This window comes from Dermochelys coriacea, chromosome 3, assembly GCF_009764565.3.
Source record: "Dermochelys coriacea isolate rDerCor1 chromosome 3, rDerCor1.pri.v4, whole genome shotgun sequence".
In the NCBI taxonomy this organism is placed as follows: domain Eukaryota; kingdom Metazoa; phylum Chordata; order Testudines; family Dermochelyidae; genus Dermochelys; species Dermochelys coriacea.
Window position 1 is genome coordinate 26462269 of NC_050070.1, and position 20571 is coordinate 26482839.

At 40.3% G+C, this 20571-nt stretch overlaps 1 protein-coding gene across 4 annotated transcripts in view; it reads left to right on the top strand.

Annotated features, from left to right (window-relative positions):
* NBAS (NBAS subunit of NRZ tethering complex) overlaps window positions 1-20571 on the top strand; it is a 394692-nt gene that overhangs the window by 245288 nt on the left and 128833 nt on the right. For all 4 annotated transcript variants that reach the window (XM_038394647.2, XM_043510232.1, XM_043510234.1 and 1 more), the window contains one exon: window positions 19301-19530. In XM_038394647.2, coding sequence (XP_038250575.1) covers window positions 19301-19530 — 230 coding nt within the window. The remainder of the gene's footprint in view (window positions 1-19300; window positions 19531-20571) is intronic.

Consider the following 20571-nt stretch of genomic DNA (forward strand, 5'->3'; position numbering starts at 1 on the left):
CTCACAAATTTGCATAGGTAAACACAGACCCAAACCCTTGCATTTTAAGAGCAATGAAAAAGCAATCAGGTTCTTAAAAGAAGAGTTTTAATTAAAGAAAAGGTAAAAGGTAAATACCTTACAGGGTAATCAGATTCAAAACATAGAGAATCCCTCTAGGCTAAACCTTAAGTTACAAAAAGACACAGAAACAGGAATATACATTCCATTCAGCACAGCTTATTTTATTAGCCATTTAAACAAAACAGAATCTAATGCATATCTAACTAGATTGCTTACTGACTTTTTACAGGAGTTCTGACCTGCATTCGTGCTCTGGTCCTGGCAAAAACAACACAGACAGAGAGAACCCTTTGTCCCGCCACCCCCCCAGCTTTGAAAGTATCTTGTCTCCTCATTGGTCATTTTGGTCAGGTGCCGGCGAGGTTGTCTTAGCTTCTTAATCCTTTACAGGTGAAAGAGTTATCCTCTGGCCAGGAGGGATTTAAAGGTGTTTACCCTTCCCTTTATTTTTATGACATGGGGTCATCCCTTCTGGATTGGAAGGGAGAAGGTCTTCTGAGCTAAAATTCACTTTTTTCATGTGAATGAAGTTATACACACTGTGCACTCTGCATCATATGGCATACTTTTGGGTCCTGGCTTTTGGATTTTAGCCAGAGATGTGTGACATTTGCTAATATTGGAAAGCTAATGGACAAATTTGAGTTCTGAACTTGTATAAGGTTTCCACTGAGCACTTGAGTAGTTATTTAGGTTCACGGTGTTGGTTCTGGTCTTTAAAATACTAAATGCGTTAGGTCTGTGCTACTGTCACAGTCAACCTAACGCTTTATGACCTACCACAACTACTGCAATCTGAAAGAAAATAAGTATTGGTATACTGGGTCAGACCAGTTCATCTAGTTCATCATCCTGTCTCTGACAGTGACCAATAACAAATGCTTCTGAGGGAATGAACAGGCAGAGCTGTTTTGAGTGATCTATCCCTTGTTGTCAAGTCCCAGCTTCTGGCTGTTGGAGGTTTAGGGACATAAGGACTGTGGAGCTGCTTACCTGACCATCTTGGCTAAAGCCATTGATGGACCTGTCCTCCATGAACTTATCTAATTCTTTTTTGAACCCAGTTATACTTCTGGCTTTCACAACATCTCCTAACATGTTCCACAGGTAGACTCTGTTATGCAAAGAAATGCTTCTTTTTGTTCTAAACCTGCTGCCTATAAATTTCTTTGCGTGACTCCTAGTTGTCTAATGTGAAAGGGTAAATAACACTTCCCTATCCATTTTCTCCATACCATTCATAATTTTTAAGATGTCTATTATGTTCCCCCTAATCGTCACTTTTCGAAGCTGAACAGTCCCAGTCTTTTTAACGTCTCATATGGAAATTGTTCGATAACCCTAATTATTTTTATTGCCCTTCTCTGAATCTTTACCAATTCTAAAATATCTTTTTTGAGATGGGGCAACCAGAAGTGCACACAGTAAGGTGTGGACATACCATGGATTTATATAGTGGCATTATATTTTCTGTCTTATTATTTATTCCTTTCTTAGTGGTTCCTAACATTCTGTTAGCATTTTTTGGCTGCCGCTGCACATTGAGCAGATGTTTCCACTATCTACAATGACTCCAAGATCTTTCTGGAGTGATAAGAGCTAATTTAGACCATGTCATTTTGTATGTATAGTTATGATTATATTTTTCAATATGCATTACTTTGCATTTATCAACACTGAATTTCATCTGCCATTTTGTTGCCCCATCCCCTAGTTTAGTAAGATCCCTTTGTAACTCTTCATGGTCAGCTTTGGACTTAACTATCTTGAGTAATTTTGTATAGTCTGCAGATTTTGGCCACATCACTGTTCCCCACTTCCTCTTCCAGGTCATTTATGAATATGTTGAATGGCATAGTCCTAGCACAGATCCTTCGGGGAACCTGACTTACTGCTTCTCTCCATTGTGGATCCATGAGAGGACCTTCCCTCTTATCCCATGACTGCTTACTTTGCTTAAGAGCCTTTAATGAGGGACCTTGTCATAGGCTTTCTGACAATACAACTACACTATATCAACTGCATCACCGTTTCCCACGTTTGTATATACCCTCAAAGAATTCTAATAGCTCAGTGAGGCATGATTACCCTTTAGAAAAGCTGTGCTGACTCTTCCTAAATATACTGTGTTTATCTGTGTGTCTAATAATTCTGTTCTTTATTAGAGTTTCAACTAATTTGCAGAGTACTGGTGTTAGGCATACTGGCCTGAAATTGCCTGGATCGTCTCTAGCGTCTTTTTAAAATATTGGTGGTTACATTCGCTGTCCTTGAGGCATCTGGTGCAGAGGCTGATTTAAGTGATAGGTTATATACCGCAGTTAGTATTTCTGAAATTTCATATATGAATTTCTTCAGAACTCTTGGGTGATACCATCTGGTCCTGGTGACATATTTCATTTATTTATTACAAAAACTCCTCTATTGACCCTGCACCTTGAACATTTCCTCATATTTGTCCCCTAAAAAGAATGGCTTGGGTGTGGGGCTCTCCCCCACAGCCTCTTCAGTGAAGACCAATGCAAACACTTCATTTAGCTTCTCTGCAACAGCCTTGATATTTTCTAGGTCATGACTCAGGTTACTGGTAGGGCATCCTTCTGGTACTCTCTTCCCCTGTTTTTCCCTATTGCTCTTCCAGTCCTCTGATATACCTCCTTCTTCGATTACTGTTCTCCATCCTGATATGGCACAACCATAGGTACACGCATCTCAAAGAATTCCATTTACAAGTTAAGTAACCTCTCCATCTTTTTCTCTCTGCATTAGATCTCCCCCTCATGTTTCTGTTCCTCTGACCTCAGTCTCTGTCTTCAGAATACTTCCTCCCACTTATTCTGCTTTTGTCAGGCTTGGAATAACTCCCTTTTAGCTGAGGACAGATATGTGCTGATTGCAGGGGGCCAGTAAGAGTTATTCTAGCATCAGTAGGAGGGATGCTTGTAAAGCACAATGTGGTGCTTATTCTTGTATGATGGATGAGCATGTGTCCTTGAGAACGTGCTCCACCTGTGTCTGACCAGTCAAAGCTGAATTTTACATGGTCTTCCCAAGTATTGCATTTCTCCTTTCCAACCAGCATCATTTTCCTGAGTTCAGTATGAGCCAGCAGCTTTTCATCAAAGGGTTTGTAGGATTCTGACATTTTTGGCAGTGAGTTCATCAGTTGAAAATGAGTAAGGCTAAGATTTTATCATGGATATTTTTAGTAAAAGTCAAGGACAGGTCACAGGCAATAAAGAAAAATTCACAGAAGCCCATGGCTTGTCCATGACTTTAACTAAAAATATCTATGAGAAAATGGGGAGCTCAGCTGCGGGGTCCCCATAACCCCCACCATGCAGCTGCGGGAGCCTGGTTGGCTCTCCAGGGTCCTCCACTGCCTGTGGGGGCTCAGAGCTCTGGGGTCCTCCCGCTGTCTGTGCTGGCCTGGGAGCTCCTGGGGGTCCCCACCACTCCCGGCTGCCATGGGCTGAAGTCATGGAGGTCGCTGGTAGTCATGGATTCCATGACTTCTGTAACCTCTGTGAAAAAATCATAGCCTTAAAAATGTGACACACAGGTGCATCCTTGTGTATACTCTTATCAAGAGTGACTGCAAACATTGCTTTTGAGCAATTTATATGTTACTTGTATTAGATATAAATATTCTGATATGTCAGAGAGAACAGAAGCAGTAATGTATGGACAAGATAACTCCAGTGTATTCTTGCACCTGGATAACTCAGGCATTGTAGTTTTCAATCTTGAAATTTGCTGTTAACTTAATCTTCAGTGAGAGCAAATGTTATTGACATAGTTAATGAAAATTTGTGCCAAAGGTTTGAGCCTCAGTTCTGGAAAGCATTTAATCTTAAATCCATCCCTCTTCAGGACAGCACTTCAGCACATGCTTAAAGACAAACATTCATACTGATAATGACTAAAATGTTTCTTTCCTGAATTGGGGCCTGAGGAAAAGCTATAACTGGTTCTTTCTCTTTAATACTTTTATTTTTATCTTTTTCATATTATTGGCTGTCCATCACCTTAGAGACTGAAGAACATTTTCAAAAATTAAAATACATATTATCATTTGTAAAATGGTAGTGAATGGATTCTGTCCAAATCTGGGATCTTTATTTAGTCTCTTTAGTCTTGATTTAGCTAAATAAGTTTGACATCCACAAATTTTGTATCCTCACTATTCACACCATTATCTTGATCACTAATCTGCTTAGACCCCTGACCCTCCAATCCAGGCTGCAAATCTCTCCAGTCCAGGCAAACTGACCAAAATTTTCATCTTATGTTATGCAGATAATTATATATAAGGCTATGTTTTAGTCACATGTATTTTTAGTAAAAGTCATGGATAGATCATGGGCAGTAAACAAAAATTCACGGCCTGTGACCTGTCCATGACTTGTAAGGTATACCCCTAACTAAAACTTGGGCTGGGGGGGGCATGAGTGCTTGGATGGGGGCAGTCTTGGGGCGCCAGGGGTGCTGTGGGGTAGCCCAGGACCCCTGCTGGGGGTGGGGTGCGGGCGGGTGGTGGTGTGCGGCCCAGGACCCCGCTGGTGCTGGTGCTGGTGCTGGTGCTGGTGGGAGGGGCAGGTGGCGGCATGTGGAACAGGACCCCGGCTGGTGCTGGGGAGGGGGTTGAAGGGGCTAGCAAGCTACCTACCTGGCTCTGCGCAGCTCCCTGGAAGTGACTGGCATGTCACTGCATCTCCTAGGGGGAGGGAAGGCTGGGGGGGGCTCCCACATGCTGTCTCTATCACAAACTCCAGCTCTGCAGCTCCCATTGGCCAGGAAACACAGCCAGTGGGAGCTGTGGGGACGTTGTCTGCAAGCAGGAGCAGCGCACAGAGCCTCCTGGCCCCTCCACCAAGGAGCTGTAGGCACATGCCAGCCATTTCCACCTCCAGGTAAGTGCCATTCCGCACCTCAACCTTCTGACCCATCCATGAGCCCCCTCCCACACCTAAACTACTGCAGCTGCTGAGACAGGGGCTGCCTGAGTGTTCAGGCAGCCCCTGAACCAGCTGCACCAGCCATTGCAAAAGTCACAGAGGTCATGGAAAGTCACGGAAACCATTACTTCTGTGTCCTCCATGACAGACACACAGCCTTAGTTATGTAGCACTGTGTGAACAATATTTTGCAGGTAGTTAAAATAATTGGATGTCACTGACTGCCAAAATTTAGCAAAATTCAAAGAGGAATTGGTTACCAAAAATAACCAGTTAATGCTAGCAAATTTGGAGAGATGTGAAACATCTTTGGGGTTTAAACTAATCTCTAATTGTTAGGGATTAGGATAAGAGAATCAGATTATTCCATATCTGTGTGTTTGTGGGGTTTCTTGCACTTTCCTGTGATGCATCTGATGCCAGCTATTGTCAGAGACAGTTTTAGCTAAATTTTATAATTAGTTAGATTCCCTGTCCTGGGAAACTATCCCCTCCTCCTCACCCCATTATCCAGTTACAGATATTAGACTGTGTCCAGAACTTCAGGTTTCAGTATCTGTGCTTCTTGCTCCCTCTCCTTCTTGGTCAGCAGTGACCATCAATGTAGACTGTACTGCCTCAGGACAGGTCATGTCCCTACAAGATGCTATGTCTGCTGCTCTTTCCCCAGTCATACCCAGGAACATCAGCCTGACTCAGCAAGGAGTGCACTTTCTGACACAAGGTTCAATTTATGAACAAGGGAATCTACTCCCATAGATACCCCCATTGAGGTCTTGTCAGGAAAGCAGGGAACATTGTCATAAACACGAGCAAATCCTCCTCTAAATTCACTTCAAAGAAGTTGGATACAATCCCACGTAAGGTAAACAAGTCTTCCTGCTCAGCCCATGAGGATTTAGAACATCCAAAGTCTCAGAGTCATGACAAAAAAGCCAACAAGTCTAGGACTCTGTCGCTACCAGACTGCACTCTTGGTGGCAATGGTACCTCTGATACCAGCTAAGCCTAAGCATTGGGAACCGATGGTACCAACAAAAAACACAACCATTGGGAGCCTGAGCCACACTGTAAGTGCTATCTTTCTGTCAGTTTAGATGGATAGGACCCCATGCACTCCAGGGAGAGCAGAGACTTGTGCTACACCTGATGACATTTTTGCTCTCCCTTACCCCAGTCTCTGTTGCTATCAGGTCTGTCCCTCATGAGAGAAGTCCTTACTCCATGAGGAGATGCAAATTATTGGAGGAATCTGTCTCCCGTTCCATCATTCACCCATGATTTCCCTCCAGCAGAACTGTTAATGCCACCGTTAGACACAGACTAGGCCTTTTCTTTCTTGGGAGACTGAATCCCCTGAGGAACTGATGTATCCTGAGAAATAGTTCCTTAGAAAGGGACTTGGACCTGTCTAGAACTAACCAGCATCTCTGTCAGAACCGGTGGTATCCCATGGTTCCAATGGAGCTCCACAATCACCCTTTGACCTATCTTACTTACCATATTGGGGACTGTGGTATCCATACCTACACCAGCAGGGTTGATGTGATCCACTAGGAAGTCAGTCCACTGCTCCCCTGCAAGAGGACAACCAGAGCTTCCTTCTAACACCGTAGAAGAGGAAGATTATGAACTGGATCTGGCAGTTCTGCTGGTACCAATGAAACAGCCTTCATCTCCAGATGAAGCAGACACTTCAGTATTTTCCCCTGTGTGCTGAAGTGATCACCTTATAGAATCTGTGCATCAGCAATTGAATCACCTTGTCACAATCACTTTCTAGGGAATCAAAATGTGTTGTTGGGCACCTTCTGCAGGCACTTCGCTATTGACCACAAGTGAGTGTTACATGACTCAGTAGTGAACAGTATTTTTGTTCTATCGGAAATCCCACAAGGGATCTGTTCGCCTCTCAAACAAACCTATACTGTTACAGAGGAGCCCAAAGACATCGCTTTCAAGGCGATGCTCTCTTTCTTTCATGGTCAGACTATCAGAACTATGCCTTCCCTCCCTGGCCACTCCTATCTCGGATCTTATGGAAGATTCATCAGGATAGGGCTTGAGTCATCCTCATCAACCCAGTTGGCCCAGACAGTTTTGGTCCCCAAGTTTCCTACACATGTCATCCCAGTTGCTGATCAACATGTAATCCTTTTCCTAAAGGAAGGGCAGAATCAAGCATCGCAACCCCCGAGCACTCCATCTCAGGGCGTGATTTTTGGATGAGTGGCAGCTCTAGAATATTCACACTCTGAAGCCGTACAAAGTGCCCTTACTAAAAAAAAAAAGAATAAATTCCTCTAGGAAATCTACTTAGCCAAGTGGAAGAGTTTCTGTATCTGCACACAACAAAAACTTGTTTCCCCAGAAGCAACAGATATTCTCCTTATTCTGGACTATCTTTCCCTCAAATCAGCTGGTCTTTCCGTTAACTCTATGTTGGTCCATGTGGCAGCAATCAATGCGTATCACCCATGTTCACATGGTTACTCCATTTTCATTTGCCCACTGACTACCAGATTCTGGAAAGGTCTAATCGGAACTTTTTTTGCCAGTAAGGAAATTCACTCCTCGGTGGGACTTAAAGCTTGTGCTTTCGGTGCTTACTAAGCGGGCCTTTGAATCACTAGCTACATGTTCCATGTCTCTCTTCTTTAGGAAGGTTGCATTCTTTGTGCCTGTCAACTCAGTCAGGAGGACAAGTGAGCTTTGAACACGGATGGCGGATCCACCTTACACCATATTCCATAAAAACAACATTTCATTGTTTTCACATCCTAAGTTCACCTGAACCAGCCAATCAATCCAATTATCTATGTTTTTCCAAAAATCACACTCATCTGAAGAGAAGAAAAGACTTCATTCCCTCAACATGCAATGAACCTTAACCTTTTACCAACAAAGGAGAAAGCCAATCAGAAAATCACCCAGACTGTTTATCACTGTAGCAGAAAGACTCCAAGGTCAAGGTGTATCCTCTGAGAAGATCTCTAAATGAATCTTGGGCTGTATCTTACCCTGCTGTAAGTGGTTATATATTCCTCCCCCTCATGTGGTGAGGGCTCATTCTACAAGAGCACAAGCTGCATCAATGATATTGCTTCAAATAGTACCTCTACTTGACATTTGCGAAGCAGCTATATGGAGTTCCATCGCATATTCACTAGTACAGGATGCTGATGCATCCTTTGGGACAATGGCCCTTCAAACAGCTCCCTGCTTGCATCCTCGCAACCTTCTCCTACTTGATTACTTCTTGTGAGTCACCCCCAGTGGAATACGCATAGGGACCATCACTTGAAGAAGAAGAGAAAGTATTTACTTTATGACAACTGCAGGTTCTTTGAGATGTGTAGTCCCTATCTGCATTCCAGTACGCATCCTCCTTCTCCTTTGTTTTGGATCATTCTTGGATTTGTGGTAGAGAAGGAACTAGAGGCATGGTTGGTCTGCTCTGCTCTTTATCTCCTCAGCTGGAGGCACAAGGAGAGCAAGGGTGCATGTGTGGGCCAAAGGAATTCTCAAATTCTCAAAGAATTCTCCAAATCTGGGTGCCTGGAGCACATGTGTACCCACAGTTGAATACAGATAGGGACCATACATTTCAAATAAGCACCAGTTACTCTAGGGTAAATAACTTTATATTCCTCAATGAGTTTAGTCTAAAATGCAATTTTTGTTTGTATTGTATTAGATGACCCATTTCACGTAGCTCTTTGGATGATCCACATACACCTATCTTGCATCTGTCACTCATCTCTTTATTTCATCCGAACTGAAATTCCTGTTCACCCCTCTACTCAATAACTTCAGTCATTCCTTAATATCTGCTGTGTAATACAGAAGTTGTTCTGTACTGCAGGACTAGTTTCCTTCCTGGTTCTTCCCAGTTACAATTATACAGTATATATTTTAGCTATTCTCCATTCAGATTGTTAGATTTCATTATCTTGTTTCTACACAGCTCTTGCAATTAATTTTGTTCAAAGTAACTTATTTCATCTTTCCTATTAAGTTTCTCAAAAAATAATCTTTTTACTTAATAGGTAAGATGAAATATATTACTTTGAACAAACTTAGCTGCAACAGCTGCATAGAAACAAGATAATAAAGTCTAGCAACCTGAAAATACATATAAAATGGAACAGAGCAAAACAGATTTTCTCTCTCTCTACCTCTTTCCACTATAGCTATTTTGTGAGTTGCTGCCACCTCATGTAACAAGGCATAGCACCCTTCAGGTTGTTCATCTTTCCCCATGCCACTTTGGTCCACAACATTGTGATATTGTTTGTAGTTACAGATAGCTTCTGCTTTTGACTGGGTATTCAGGCAATAGCCCAAATTCTGACTGCCTGCACTGAGGTCAGAGTTTAGTTCTCATCTCTCCAAGTTTCCTCAATAGCAATTTTCCCCATCTTAAAACTTTGCATCTAAATCAGTGGGGTTTTTGGGGCAAATTATTGAAAGATAAAATCACAAAATAGAAGGTATCTGTAAATAAATGTCTATAGTTGCATACTTTGGAAAATATAATTAGGCAGGCACAAAGCTAGAGTTATGAATATTAGCTACATATCCAAAGAGAGTCTGGGTCAGGCTAAGTGGCTTTCTCTCAGCCTATTGTGAGTTTCTTGAATTTCAACGTGGCTCAAGAAAGTGGGTTTGCCAAGGGGTGGATGTTCTGTTTTTCGAAAACCACCTCCTCTTTTCCCTAATAATCTACCATTTGGTAACCAAGGACACAGGCTATCAATTGCATCATTTCCATGAACCAGACCTAACTTCTGTTCAGGAATCTCTCCATAACCTAAACCTTGCTTCATCTGTATAGCGGTTATATTTACTTTAGAAACCTCCTTTCAAAATTACATAGAGCTACTAATCTTTGTTCACTTGTATGGCAAAGTAAGGACTACCCAAACCACAACCCCAATGCTTGATAATTCAGAGTGCGCATACAGTTTTTCTGTTTCCTCCACTTTCCTTTCCTGGAGCATCTGGATAGGGTGTGGACAGAGCTATAGCTTGCCCTAAATGCCTGTCTCACTCATCCGTTCTCCAGTCAGGGGAAGTATTTTGCACTTCATAAAGGTGTGTGCAGCTGGGAGCCCCTGCCTATGGGCTGCATGCAAACAGCCCATAGCACTCCTATAAAGCGTCTTAAGTCTAACAGCAAACTATATTTCACATATTACTCTACTGCCAATCAATTAAATAGAAAGAAACACAAAATCGCACAGGCTTTTCCAAAATCGAATCCAATTTATATATTAAAAATAAATACATAAAAATAATAAAAAAATTGAACTATCTGAAAGCAATTTGGGATATATTCTTTCCACTGTTGGAAAAAAGTTTGTTCACAAGATGAACTTCACTTTGTGTCAAAATAAATTATTCAGTTGTCATATCTTTTCTTTTCGTGATATTGTGGAAAAGTTTTTTGTTCTCCGTTCCCGAACATACAACTATTAGCGTTCGTAATTACAGGGGTTGGCATCTACATTTTCCATCTGCATTTCCAGGAGCTCTATGCTATTAATTCACAAAGAAAACTATGGTAGAGCTGTCAGTTGAAAGTACAGAAATTAAGTCAAACGTACAAGTTGACTGTGTAAACCATGATTTGATGCACATCTAAGTTTCATAAATCATGAGAATTGCAAGCTCTTTGTTCAGGCTTCTATATGCAGAGATGTTTTTTCTTTAAGATATGGTCATCCTAATATCATAGAATAATGTTCCACCCTTTTGTGCTGTGAATATGCACAACTTGAATAAACACCAAAATGAGGAGAATGATTCAGAAACAGAAAAGCTTTGCATTTATTTTAAGCTCTTTAATATGAGGAGCTAATGAAATATTATAAAACGTTCCATTATCTTTATATCCTTGTTAATAGAGCTGAGGGAAATACATCTGAAAATGTCTGCCTGCTGTCAAACCTTGCACTGTCATTGTGTCTTTAAAACATGTCTTATTTAAAACACTTTTGTGAAGGGCAACAAAAATGATTAGTGGGACTGGAACACATGATTTATGAGGAGAGGCTGAGGGAACTGTGATTGTTTAGTCTGCGGAAGAGAAGAATGAGGGGGGATTTGATAGCTGCTTTTAACTACCTGAAAGGGGGTTCCAAAGAGGATGGATCTAGACTGTTCTTGCTGGTAGCAGATGACAGAACGAGGAGTAATGTTGTCTCAAGTTGCAGTGGGGGAGGTTTAGGTTGGATATTAGGAAAAACTTTTTCAGTAGGAGGGTGGTAAAACACTGGAATGCATTACCTAGGGGAAGGTGGTGGAATCTCCTTCTTTTGAGGTGTTTAAGGTCAGGCTTGACAAAGCCCTGTCTGGGATGATTTAGTTGGGGATTGGTCCTGCTTTGAGCAGGGGGTTGGACTAGATGACCTCCTGAGGTCCCTTCCAACTCTGATATTCTATGATTCTATGAAGGCCAAATATTGTACCTGTGTCAATTACTTCTAAGGGTGTATGTGTACAAATATGTGCACATAATTTACCTTCTTTTCTCTTTGACACATTTAATTTCAGCTAACCTCATAATTTTTATGATCATGTATCATTTTTTAGATTTATTTTTTGAATTTATAAAATGTTTGCAAATTGTTTGTGAGCTTTACTTTAAAAGACATAAATAACAACTAAGGAAACAAATATAAGTGAGATTTGAGGGAAATATAAATTGCTAAAACAAGTTAGGAGAAACATGGTATTAAGACCAGCATGTCTCAACAGAAGTGGAAAGAGGCAAAATTACTTTCTCATGATCTAATATTGTCAATGATTTATTTCATACTGGGACACAGGATTCTAACAGTTACTAGTTCTATTGTTTTGTATTGAGTTGTATGTTGCATAACTGGATAAACGTGATGCAAAAGTCCCATGTTGAATACTCAAGCCCACCTGCTCTACTGGGCATTTCTTTCCATCAAATAATATTAAGTTCCTGTGAGTGAAAAATGCACTCCCTGTCTAAAGGACTCACTGGACTCCAAGGTCCTAGGACTGCAAGGGGTGAGTGACTTACTCTTTTTACAACCTAGATTGACTGCACTGAATTGAATTCAGCATATTTCTCAAAAAGACTTTTTCTTAAACACAATTGCTCACTTAAAAAGAGATTAGCCTAAAGTGGCAATGTTTCGTAATTTTTAATAAAAAAAAATCAGTCACATTGGGACTTGTGACTAAGGTGGAAAAAGTCAGCTAACAAGGAAATGCAAGATGAGTTTCAGAAACTTACTATAATTATCTTAATAGCCATTGTATTCAATCCCTGTGACATTAGTGAGAAATAATTTGTCCATGTGGGAGTTATTTCAATATCTGAGGAGTCAAGAATCTCATGTGTAAAGGAGAAGAAACACCTTTTAGTACACAAGTTTGTCTGAATTTGAACTATTCAGGTGAAGAAAAGAGTATTGTAATTCAGATATTAAAGAGAGAATGTTAAGATCTTGTGCTTCTGTATAGTAAAATATTCATGTCAAAAAAGAAGAAACATTATCACAGATTACTAAAACTCAATCTGCAGTTCATAACTCAGTCACCTAATACTGACTCAAGTGTGGATATTTAAATATAGGAAAACATGGCTTTCCCTGCGCCTTGCATTTAGAGTAGAGGGTATTTTATTGTAATTAAGGACCATCACTTGGCTGAGTGATTGGAGGGAAAGGACAGGAAAACAATAGAGAGAGTTGGGTCTCAAAAACCAATGGGTGATGAAAATAATGACATGTAGTTATTAATTTTTGATATATGCAAATCTTGACATTTCCATTAACTGAATTATATGTATAGGTTAACTGTCAGTTGTGCTGCTAAGATGATTGTTAAGGAGGGATTTGAATGAGAAGAAGGTGATGGCTTACTGAACAAAATTTTTGCGATTATTTTATGGATAAGGGGCGGACAAAGCTAGTAGCCCCAAAATCAAAATTTTTCTTTTTAGTCTCAAACAGTAATGCATCTTATCGCAAGGGCTTTGCAGGCACACTTGAAATATAGCTCATCTACTGGGTTACTCTTGTATGGAAAAGATAATGCATGATTAGGTTAGAAACATTATTGGAGAGAAGCAGACAATGCTGTCAGAAATCAACAGGTGCAAATGTATATATTTTGGTCACATCAGGCATAGAAATGGAAATAACCTTGAAAAGCTTATTGTGGAAGGAATGGTGGTTGGTAGTTGTAGTAGGGGATGACCAGTAAAGAGACAGATAGAAAGTGTGCAGCAGATCACGGGGAGGTCAGCTGCTGAGTGCTTGAAGCTAGTAAAGAATCAAGAAGGCTTCTGAAAATTCTGTGTTGAAGTCACCAATATCATCCATGAATATGTGGATTTAGCTTACTATGTTAAGGAGAATTATCAGTTAAGACACCTGGTACAGTGTGACCCTCATCTCTGATTGAGGATTGTAGGTGCTACTGCAGCGTTGTTTTTGATGATGATAACTAATCACAGGTAGCTGACACAGTGTTGAGCGCAATCTGCACTGACTGCCAAGTCACAGTTAACACTGTGGCATCAAACTTGATTGTTTCCTGTTTTGTTCAGATGATATAAAATTTTGTAAATTAGACAAGCCCATGGTGGAGCATCAGGGAGAAAATATATATTGTTCAAGCACCTGTCTTAAAGTATCAGGAGAGATTTACCTAATAAAAGGAAGCAGGGGAATCGGGCTTGTAGCCACGCTTTCTCAGTGTCTGAGAGAATTTGAAAAGCCAACAGATTGTCATGTACTTGTCTTTTTATTTTTTTTAACACATAGCATTAGAAAGAACAAACCGATTCTAACTTCTTATCTAGCCTGTTGACTGTTTAAGAATATTGACACACCTATGAACTACGTAAGTATGGTGGTAATCAGTGTGCTCTGTAGCCTTTTTTGCAGGTTTTGTTTATAATTAATGATATTATTAGTGTTTGTATTTACACTTCCCTCTCTCCCATATTTTAATGAAGACAGGTTTTATGTGAATGTAGAAATATTAGTATATTCTAAAAGGATACTGTGAAAATTTATTTCATAATTTTAAATTGCTTTTTATTCATTCTTTAAGCTCCACACAGCTTGACACTGAAATGTTTTTTATATTTTATTATCCACCACTGAGTGGTTCTTCTTGTTGAATAGCCAATAAATATCACACTAGTAGCATCAGTGTTATTTTAAAAGTCATTTTAGGGGGTGTAGAAGAAGACTGAGTGCGCAGAAAGAGAAGGATAAACATGTAATAATTAAATGGACTATGAAAACAGACACAGTTGAGAAAAGTATTTCCCTGTATTCATAGATTTTAAGGCTAGTAGTGATCATTGTGGTAATCTGTTCTGAGCACCTGCATAACACAGGCCATGAGACTTTCCTGGATTAATTCCTGCTTCAGTTTCAATAGCTGTGGCTGAACTAGAGCATATCTTTTAAGAAAAAGAATCCAATCTTTAAATGAAGATTTACAGGGATGAAAAATCTATCACAACCCATGGTAAGTTGTTCCAGCACTCAAAACCACTGTTAAAAATGTTCACCTTATTTCTTGACTAAATTTGCCTAGCTTCAACCTCCAGCCATTGGATCTCATTATACCTTTGTCTGCTAAATTGAAGATCCTTTGTTATCAAGTTTCCATATGTAAATACTTATAGATTGTGATCACATCACCACTGGACCTTCTCTTTTTGGTAAAATTATCTTTGAATCTCTCACTATAAAGCTTATTTTCCGTCCTTTAATCATTTTCATGACTCTTCACTGAACTATCTCCAATTTCTCAACATCCCTCTTGAATTGTGGACACCAGAACTGGACATAGTATTCCAGTAGCAGTTCCATCAGTGCCATGTACATAAATAATAGAATCTCTCTACTCCTAAGGAAATTCCCCTGTTTATAGGTCTAAGAATTGCATTAGCTCTTTTAGCCACTGCATCCATTTTATTTATCATTATTTATATTGTGATAGCACAACAAGAAAAAGATAGTCCCAGACCAAAGAGTTTATAATCTATTATAAAATAGAGACAAGTGGGTATATACAGACAGATTGGGGAGAAAATGGAAACAGGGAGACAGTACTGCTCAGTATGAAAAGCAGTAGTTTCAGCACACTGTTGTGAAGGCCAAGACTATAATAGAGTTTAAAAAAAAGAACTAGATAAATTCATGGGGAGGATAGGTCCATCAATGGCTATTAGCCAGGATGGGCAGGGATGGTGTCCCTAGCCTCTGTTTGCCAGAAGCTGGCAATGGGCGACAGGGAATGGATCACTTGATGATTACCTGCCCTCTGGGGCACCTGGCATTAGCCACTGTCAGAAGATAGGATACTAGGCTAGATGGACCTTTGGTCTGACCCAGTATGGCCATTCTTATGTTGCACACTTGCTACCTACCCGTTGTAAAGTTTTCATAAGCATCTTGACAAAGGAGAGTGTTATGGATGGATTTGAAGGAGGAGGCTTTGCAGATATTATGGGGGTTCCTCCCAAGTATGATAGGCAGCATGGAAAAAAGCACAGAGGTGCTTTTTTGAAAATTTAAAAAGAGAACAATGAAGGCTGGCTTTTTTGGCAGAGTGTAGCCGAGTCAATCTCAGTAATGTATTAGATATAGTCAATGTAGGGCCTTGAAAGTGAAAATCAGTAGTTGGCTTGTAGTGAAGACGGGGTGAAAAATAGGTCAGATTTTGGGCTTACTAGCCTTTGCAATGTATTTTAAGTAATTTAGGTATGTATAAATGTATTTTACTTTATTTTTCATGTTATGCTTTTTTGCAAGAACGTAATTATTCATGTATCTTGTGAACTGCAAAGTAAATTACTCTGTCACCCACTAGGAAAAGTTCTCTACACTTACATTACATTATTTTCTGCCAGTTTCAGTGCTATATTTATTATTTATTTAAGCATTGTCAGTGGGCTTAGTGCTGTACAAGGCACACAATGAATCAGACAATACAAAATTATTTGGGGCCAGATTTTCAAAAGTGTTTCTGTCTCTGTGCCATTGATTTATGAATGTGGAAACTATAATGCACGTTCAAAGGTCTGATTTCTGTGTGCAGTTTTGAGCTAGATGCTACAGCAATGATGCACTTTAAATACATAACACAGATGATTTTAAACCTATAAACAACTCTTTATCCTGTTATGGATATGCTGTTACATTTGTATGTTATTTCTCTCAGTACATTGGAAACAGTCATTGATTCAGAAGAATGATTTTAATATTTGTGGTTTCAGAGTAGCAGCCGTGTTAGTCTGTATTCGCAGAAAGAAAAGGAGTACTTGTGGCACCTTAGAGACTAATAAATTTATTAGAGCATAAGCTTTCGTGAGCTACAGCTCACTTCATCGGATGCATTTGGTGGAAAAAACAGAGGAGAGATTTATATACACACACACACAGAGAACATGAAACAATAGGTTTATCATACACACTGTAAGGAGAGTGATCACTTAAGATAAGCCATCACCTGCAGCAGGGGGGGAAAGGAGGAAAACCTTTCATGGTGACAAGCAAGGTAGGCTAATTCCAGCAGTTAACAAGAATATCAGAGGAACAGTGCGGAGTGGGGTGGGAGGGAGAAATACCACGGGGAAATAGTTTTACTTTGTGTAATGACTCATCCATTCCCAGTCTCTATTCAAGCCTAAGTTAATTGTATCCAGTTTGCAAATTAATTCCAATTCAGCAGTCTCTCGTTGGAGTCTGTTTTTGAAGCTTTTTTGTTGAAGTATAGCCACTCTTAGGTCTGTGATCGAGTGACCAGAGAGATTGAAGTGTTCTCCAACTGGTTTTTGAATGTTATAATTCTTGACGTCTGATTTGTGTCCATTCATTCTTTTGCGTAGAGACTGTCCAGTTTGGCCAATGTACATGGCAGAGGGGCATTGCTGGCACATGATGGCATATATCACATTGGTAGATGCGCAGGTGAACGAGCCTCTGATAGTGTGGCTGATGTGATTAGGCCCTATGATGGTATCCCCTGAATAGATATGTGGACAGAGTTGGCAACGGGCTTTGTTGCAAGGATAGGTTCTTGGGTTAGTGGTTCTGTTGTGTGGTGTGTGGTTGCTGGTGAGTATTTGCTTCAGATTGGGGGGCTGTCTGTAAGCAAGGACTGGTCTGTCTCCCAAGATCTGTGAGAGTGATGGGTCGTCCTTCAGGATAGGTTGTAGATCCTTGATGATGCGTTGGAGAGGTTTTAGTTGGGGGCTGAAGGTGATGGCTAGTGGCGTTCTGTTGGAAACCTACTGACCGCTATTCCTACCTACATGCCTCTAGCTTTCATCCAGATCATACCACTCGATCCATTGTCTACAGCCAAGCGCTATGATATAACCGCATTTGCTCCAACCCCTCAGACAGAGACAAACACCTACAAGATCTCTATCATGCATTCCTACAACTACAGTACCCACCTGCTGAAGTGAAGAAACAGATTGACAGAGCCAGAAGAGTACCCAGAAGTCACCTACTACAGGACAGGCCCAACAAAGAAAACAACAGAACGCCACTAGCCATCACCTTCAGCCCCCAACTAAAACCTCTCCAACGCATCATCAAGGATCTACAACCTATCCTGAAGGACGATCCATCACTCTCACAGATCTTGGGAGACAGACCAGTCCTTGCTTACAGACAGCCCCCCAATCTGAAGCAAATACTCACCAGCAACCACACAACAGAACCACTAACCCAGGAACCTATCCTTGCAACAAAGCCCGTTGCCAACTCTGTCCACATATCTATTCAGGGGATACCATCATAGGACCTAATCACATCAGTCACACTATCAGAGGCTCGTTCACCTGCGCATCTACCAATGTGATATATGCCATCATGTGCCAGCAATGCCCCTCTGCCATGTACATTGGCCAAACTGGACAGTCTCTACGTAAAAGAATGAATGGACACAAATCAGACGTCAAGAATTATAACATTCAAAAACCAGTTGGAGAACACTTCAATCTCTCTGGTCACTCGATCACAGACCTAAGAGTGGCTATACTTCAACAAAAAAGCTTCAAAAACAGACTCCAATGAGAGACTGCTGAATTGGAATTAATTTGCAAACTGGGATACAATTAACTTAGGCTTGAATAGAGACTGGGAAGGGATGAGTCATTACACAAAGTAAAAAGAAAAGGAGTACTTGTGGCACCTTAGAGACTAACAAATTTATTAGAGCATAAGCTTTCGTGAGCTACAGCTCACTTCATCGGATGCATTTGGTGGAAAAAACAGAGGAGAGATTTATATACACACACACAGAGAACATTGCCACAAGTACTCCTTTTCTTTTTGCGAATACAGACTAACACGGCTGCTACTCTGAAACCTACACAAAGTAAAACTATTTCCCCATGGTATTTCTCCCTCCCACCCCACCCCCCACTGTTCCTCTGATATTCTTGTTAACTGCTGGAATTAGCCTACCTTGCTTGTCACCATGAAAGGTTTTCCTCCTTTCCCCCCCCTGCTGCTGGTGATGGCTTATCTTAAGTGATCACTCTCCTTACAGTGTGTATGATAAACCCATTGTTTCATGTTCTCTGTGTGTGTGTATATAAATCTCTTCTCTGTTTTTTTCCACCAAATGCATCCGATGAAGTGAGCTGTAGCTCACGAAAGCTTATGCTCTAATAAATTTGTTAGTCTCTAAGGTGCCACAAGTACTCCTTTTCAATATTTGTGGTATGTTCCCGTGTTTGACTGTAGGATGGTCATTAGCTAATTTGTAATCAGGTAACTTATATTTTATACAGATAGTTTAGGGTCTGCTAATTAATCTTTCAAGTCAATGGATCAATAAATTCAGGATTTTAGTAATAAAGAGACTTTTTCCTCTTCTTTTTGTGCTTTTACTACTATTGCAAAATGTGCAGTTATGATATTACTTCCATTAATCAAAAAGAAAATTTGTTTTCTATTTATCTCGTACAGTACAAATACAAGTTTGACAGCAGTGCAGATTTGACTTGCATCAATTATATAAACGTGTTCAGGTTATTTAGCATTCAGTGGTCACACTTACATTTATACCATTTTGAAAGGTTCTACAGTTTCCAAGAGGTTCCCTATGTTCAAAATGTAGAATACCACTAGTTCCGATCATCTCTCTCAGGATGGAATAAATATTTCATGTTTGATTAATGAAAACACCATCAGATGGATCTTAAAATGGCAACTTAAAATAAAGGCTTTTTTTTTTTTAAATTGATTTCACAGGCTGACCCAAAAGAGCTGATTAAGATGGTCACAAACCACGTTTCTCAGTGTAGCTATGCAGACTGGCCTGAAGAAATAGCAACTTTGATTAAGCAACTATACTACTACAATGAACGACTACTGGACTTCACTCAGGCTCAAATCCTTCAAGGCCTTGGCAAAGGAGTGGATGTGCAGAGGTTTACAGCAGATGACCAGTACAAGAGAGAAACTATACTGGGGCTGGCGGAGTAAGTAATTTCTGTTATGTGTTTTTTCTTTTGTTCAAGGGCAAGTATTTAAAATTCAAAACAGGAAAGTAAATTTTCAGCAGCACTGACCTTCAGAAGGACTTATTAATCACTCATTTTGCAGGTTTATTTTGCAGTGTTGCTATAAATGGGACCTTTTTTCTCCAGCCACTCTAGTCAAATGAAGTGGTGTTTGTCCAACAAAATGGATCAATAAGTGCAGGATTCTAATAGTAAAGATACTCTTTCAACTCCCTCCCGCCACCCTTATTTTTGTGTTTTAGCTACTACTATTACAGTCCATTAAAACAGATGCCCTAAAGGGGGGGGAGGGGATTTCTGAACCATGCTAAAAAATATAGTGTCTTCCACTATTGCAAAAATGTATACATTCCCCCTCCCCCCCCCCCGGAAAAATCTGGTAGATTGTACATCAGTCTCATACCATTGACTAGAGACCCAGCTCTATTGGATTCCCCATTCAATTTTTCTATTGAATTGTAATCCTAATTTCCAGAATCCCTTTATTTTAATCTTGAGGTTCTCAAGAATAGGCTGCAGAGTTCCTCCTTAAGGGCTTGATTCACATAGAAATGGCAATACTGAGCATCAAAATACCTAACTTTTAGGTACCTAGAAAATCACTGGGATTCCCAAAGTCTGATATGGGTGCCTATACAAAAAATGGGGAAAGATAGGCACCTTAGAATGAAATTGACAAAATCCAACAAGTAAGGCTGCTTCTCCCCTAAGATAGACAAAGGGAGATGCCAAGCTAAGGAGTGTTTTGCTAAGGCCCTCCCCTCTCTTGGAGGTAAGTGCCTAAATACAGACTGCAGGAAGGTTCCTCCCTCTGCTTGGGATTCTCAGCTGTAAACCTTGTCTTGGCATTAGGCACCTATGCCATTTTAACAAGGAGCATGGTATAGGTGAAGAACCTCATTCATAATTTTTAACCCAGTGGTTAATATACGACCTGAGATGCAAGAGACTCTCTCTTCAAGAATCTGTTCTACCTGAGGGTGGGGAGAAGGGATTTGA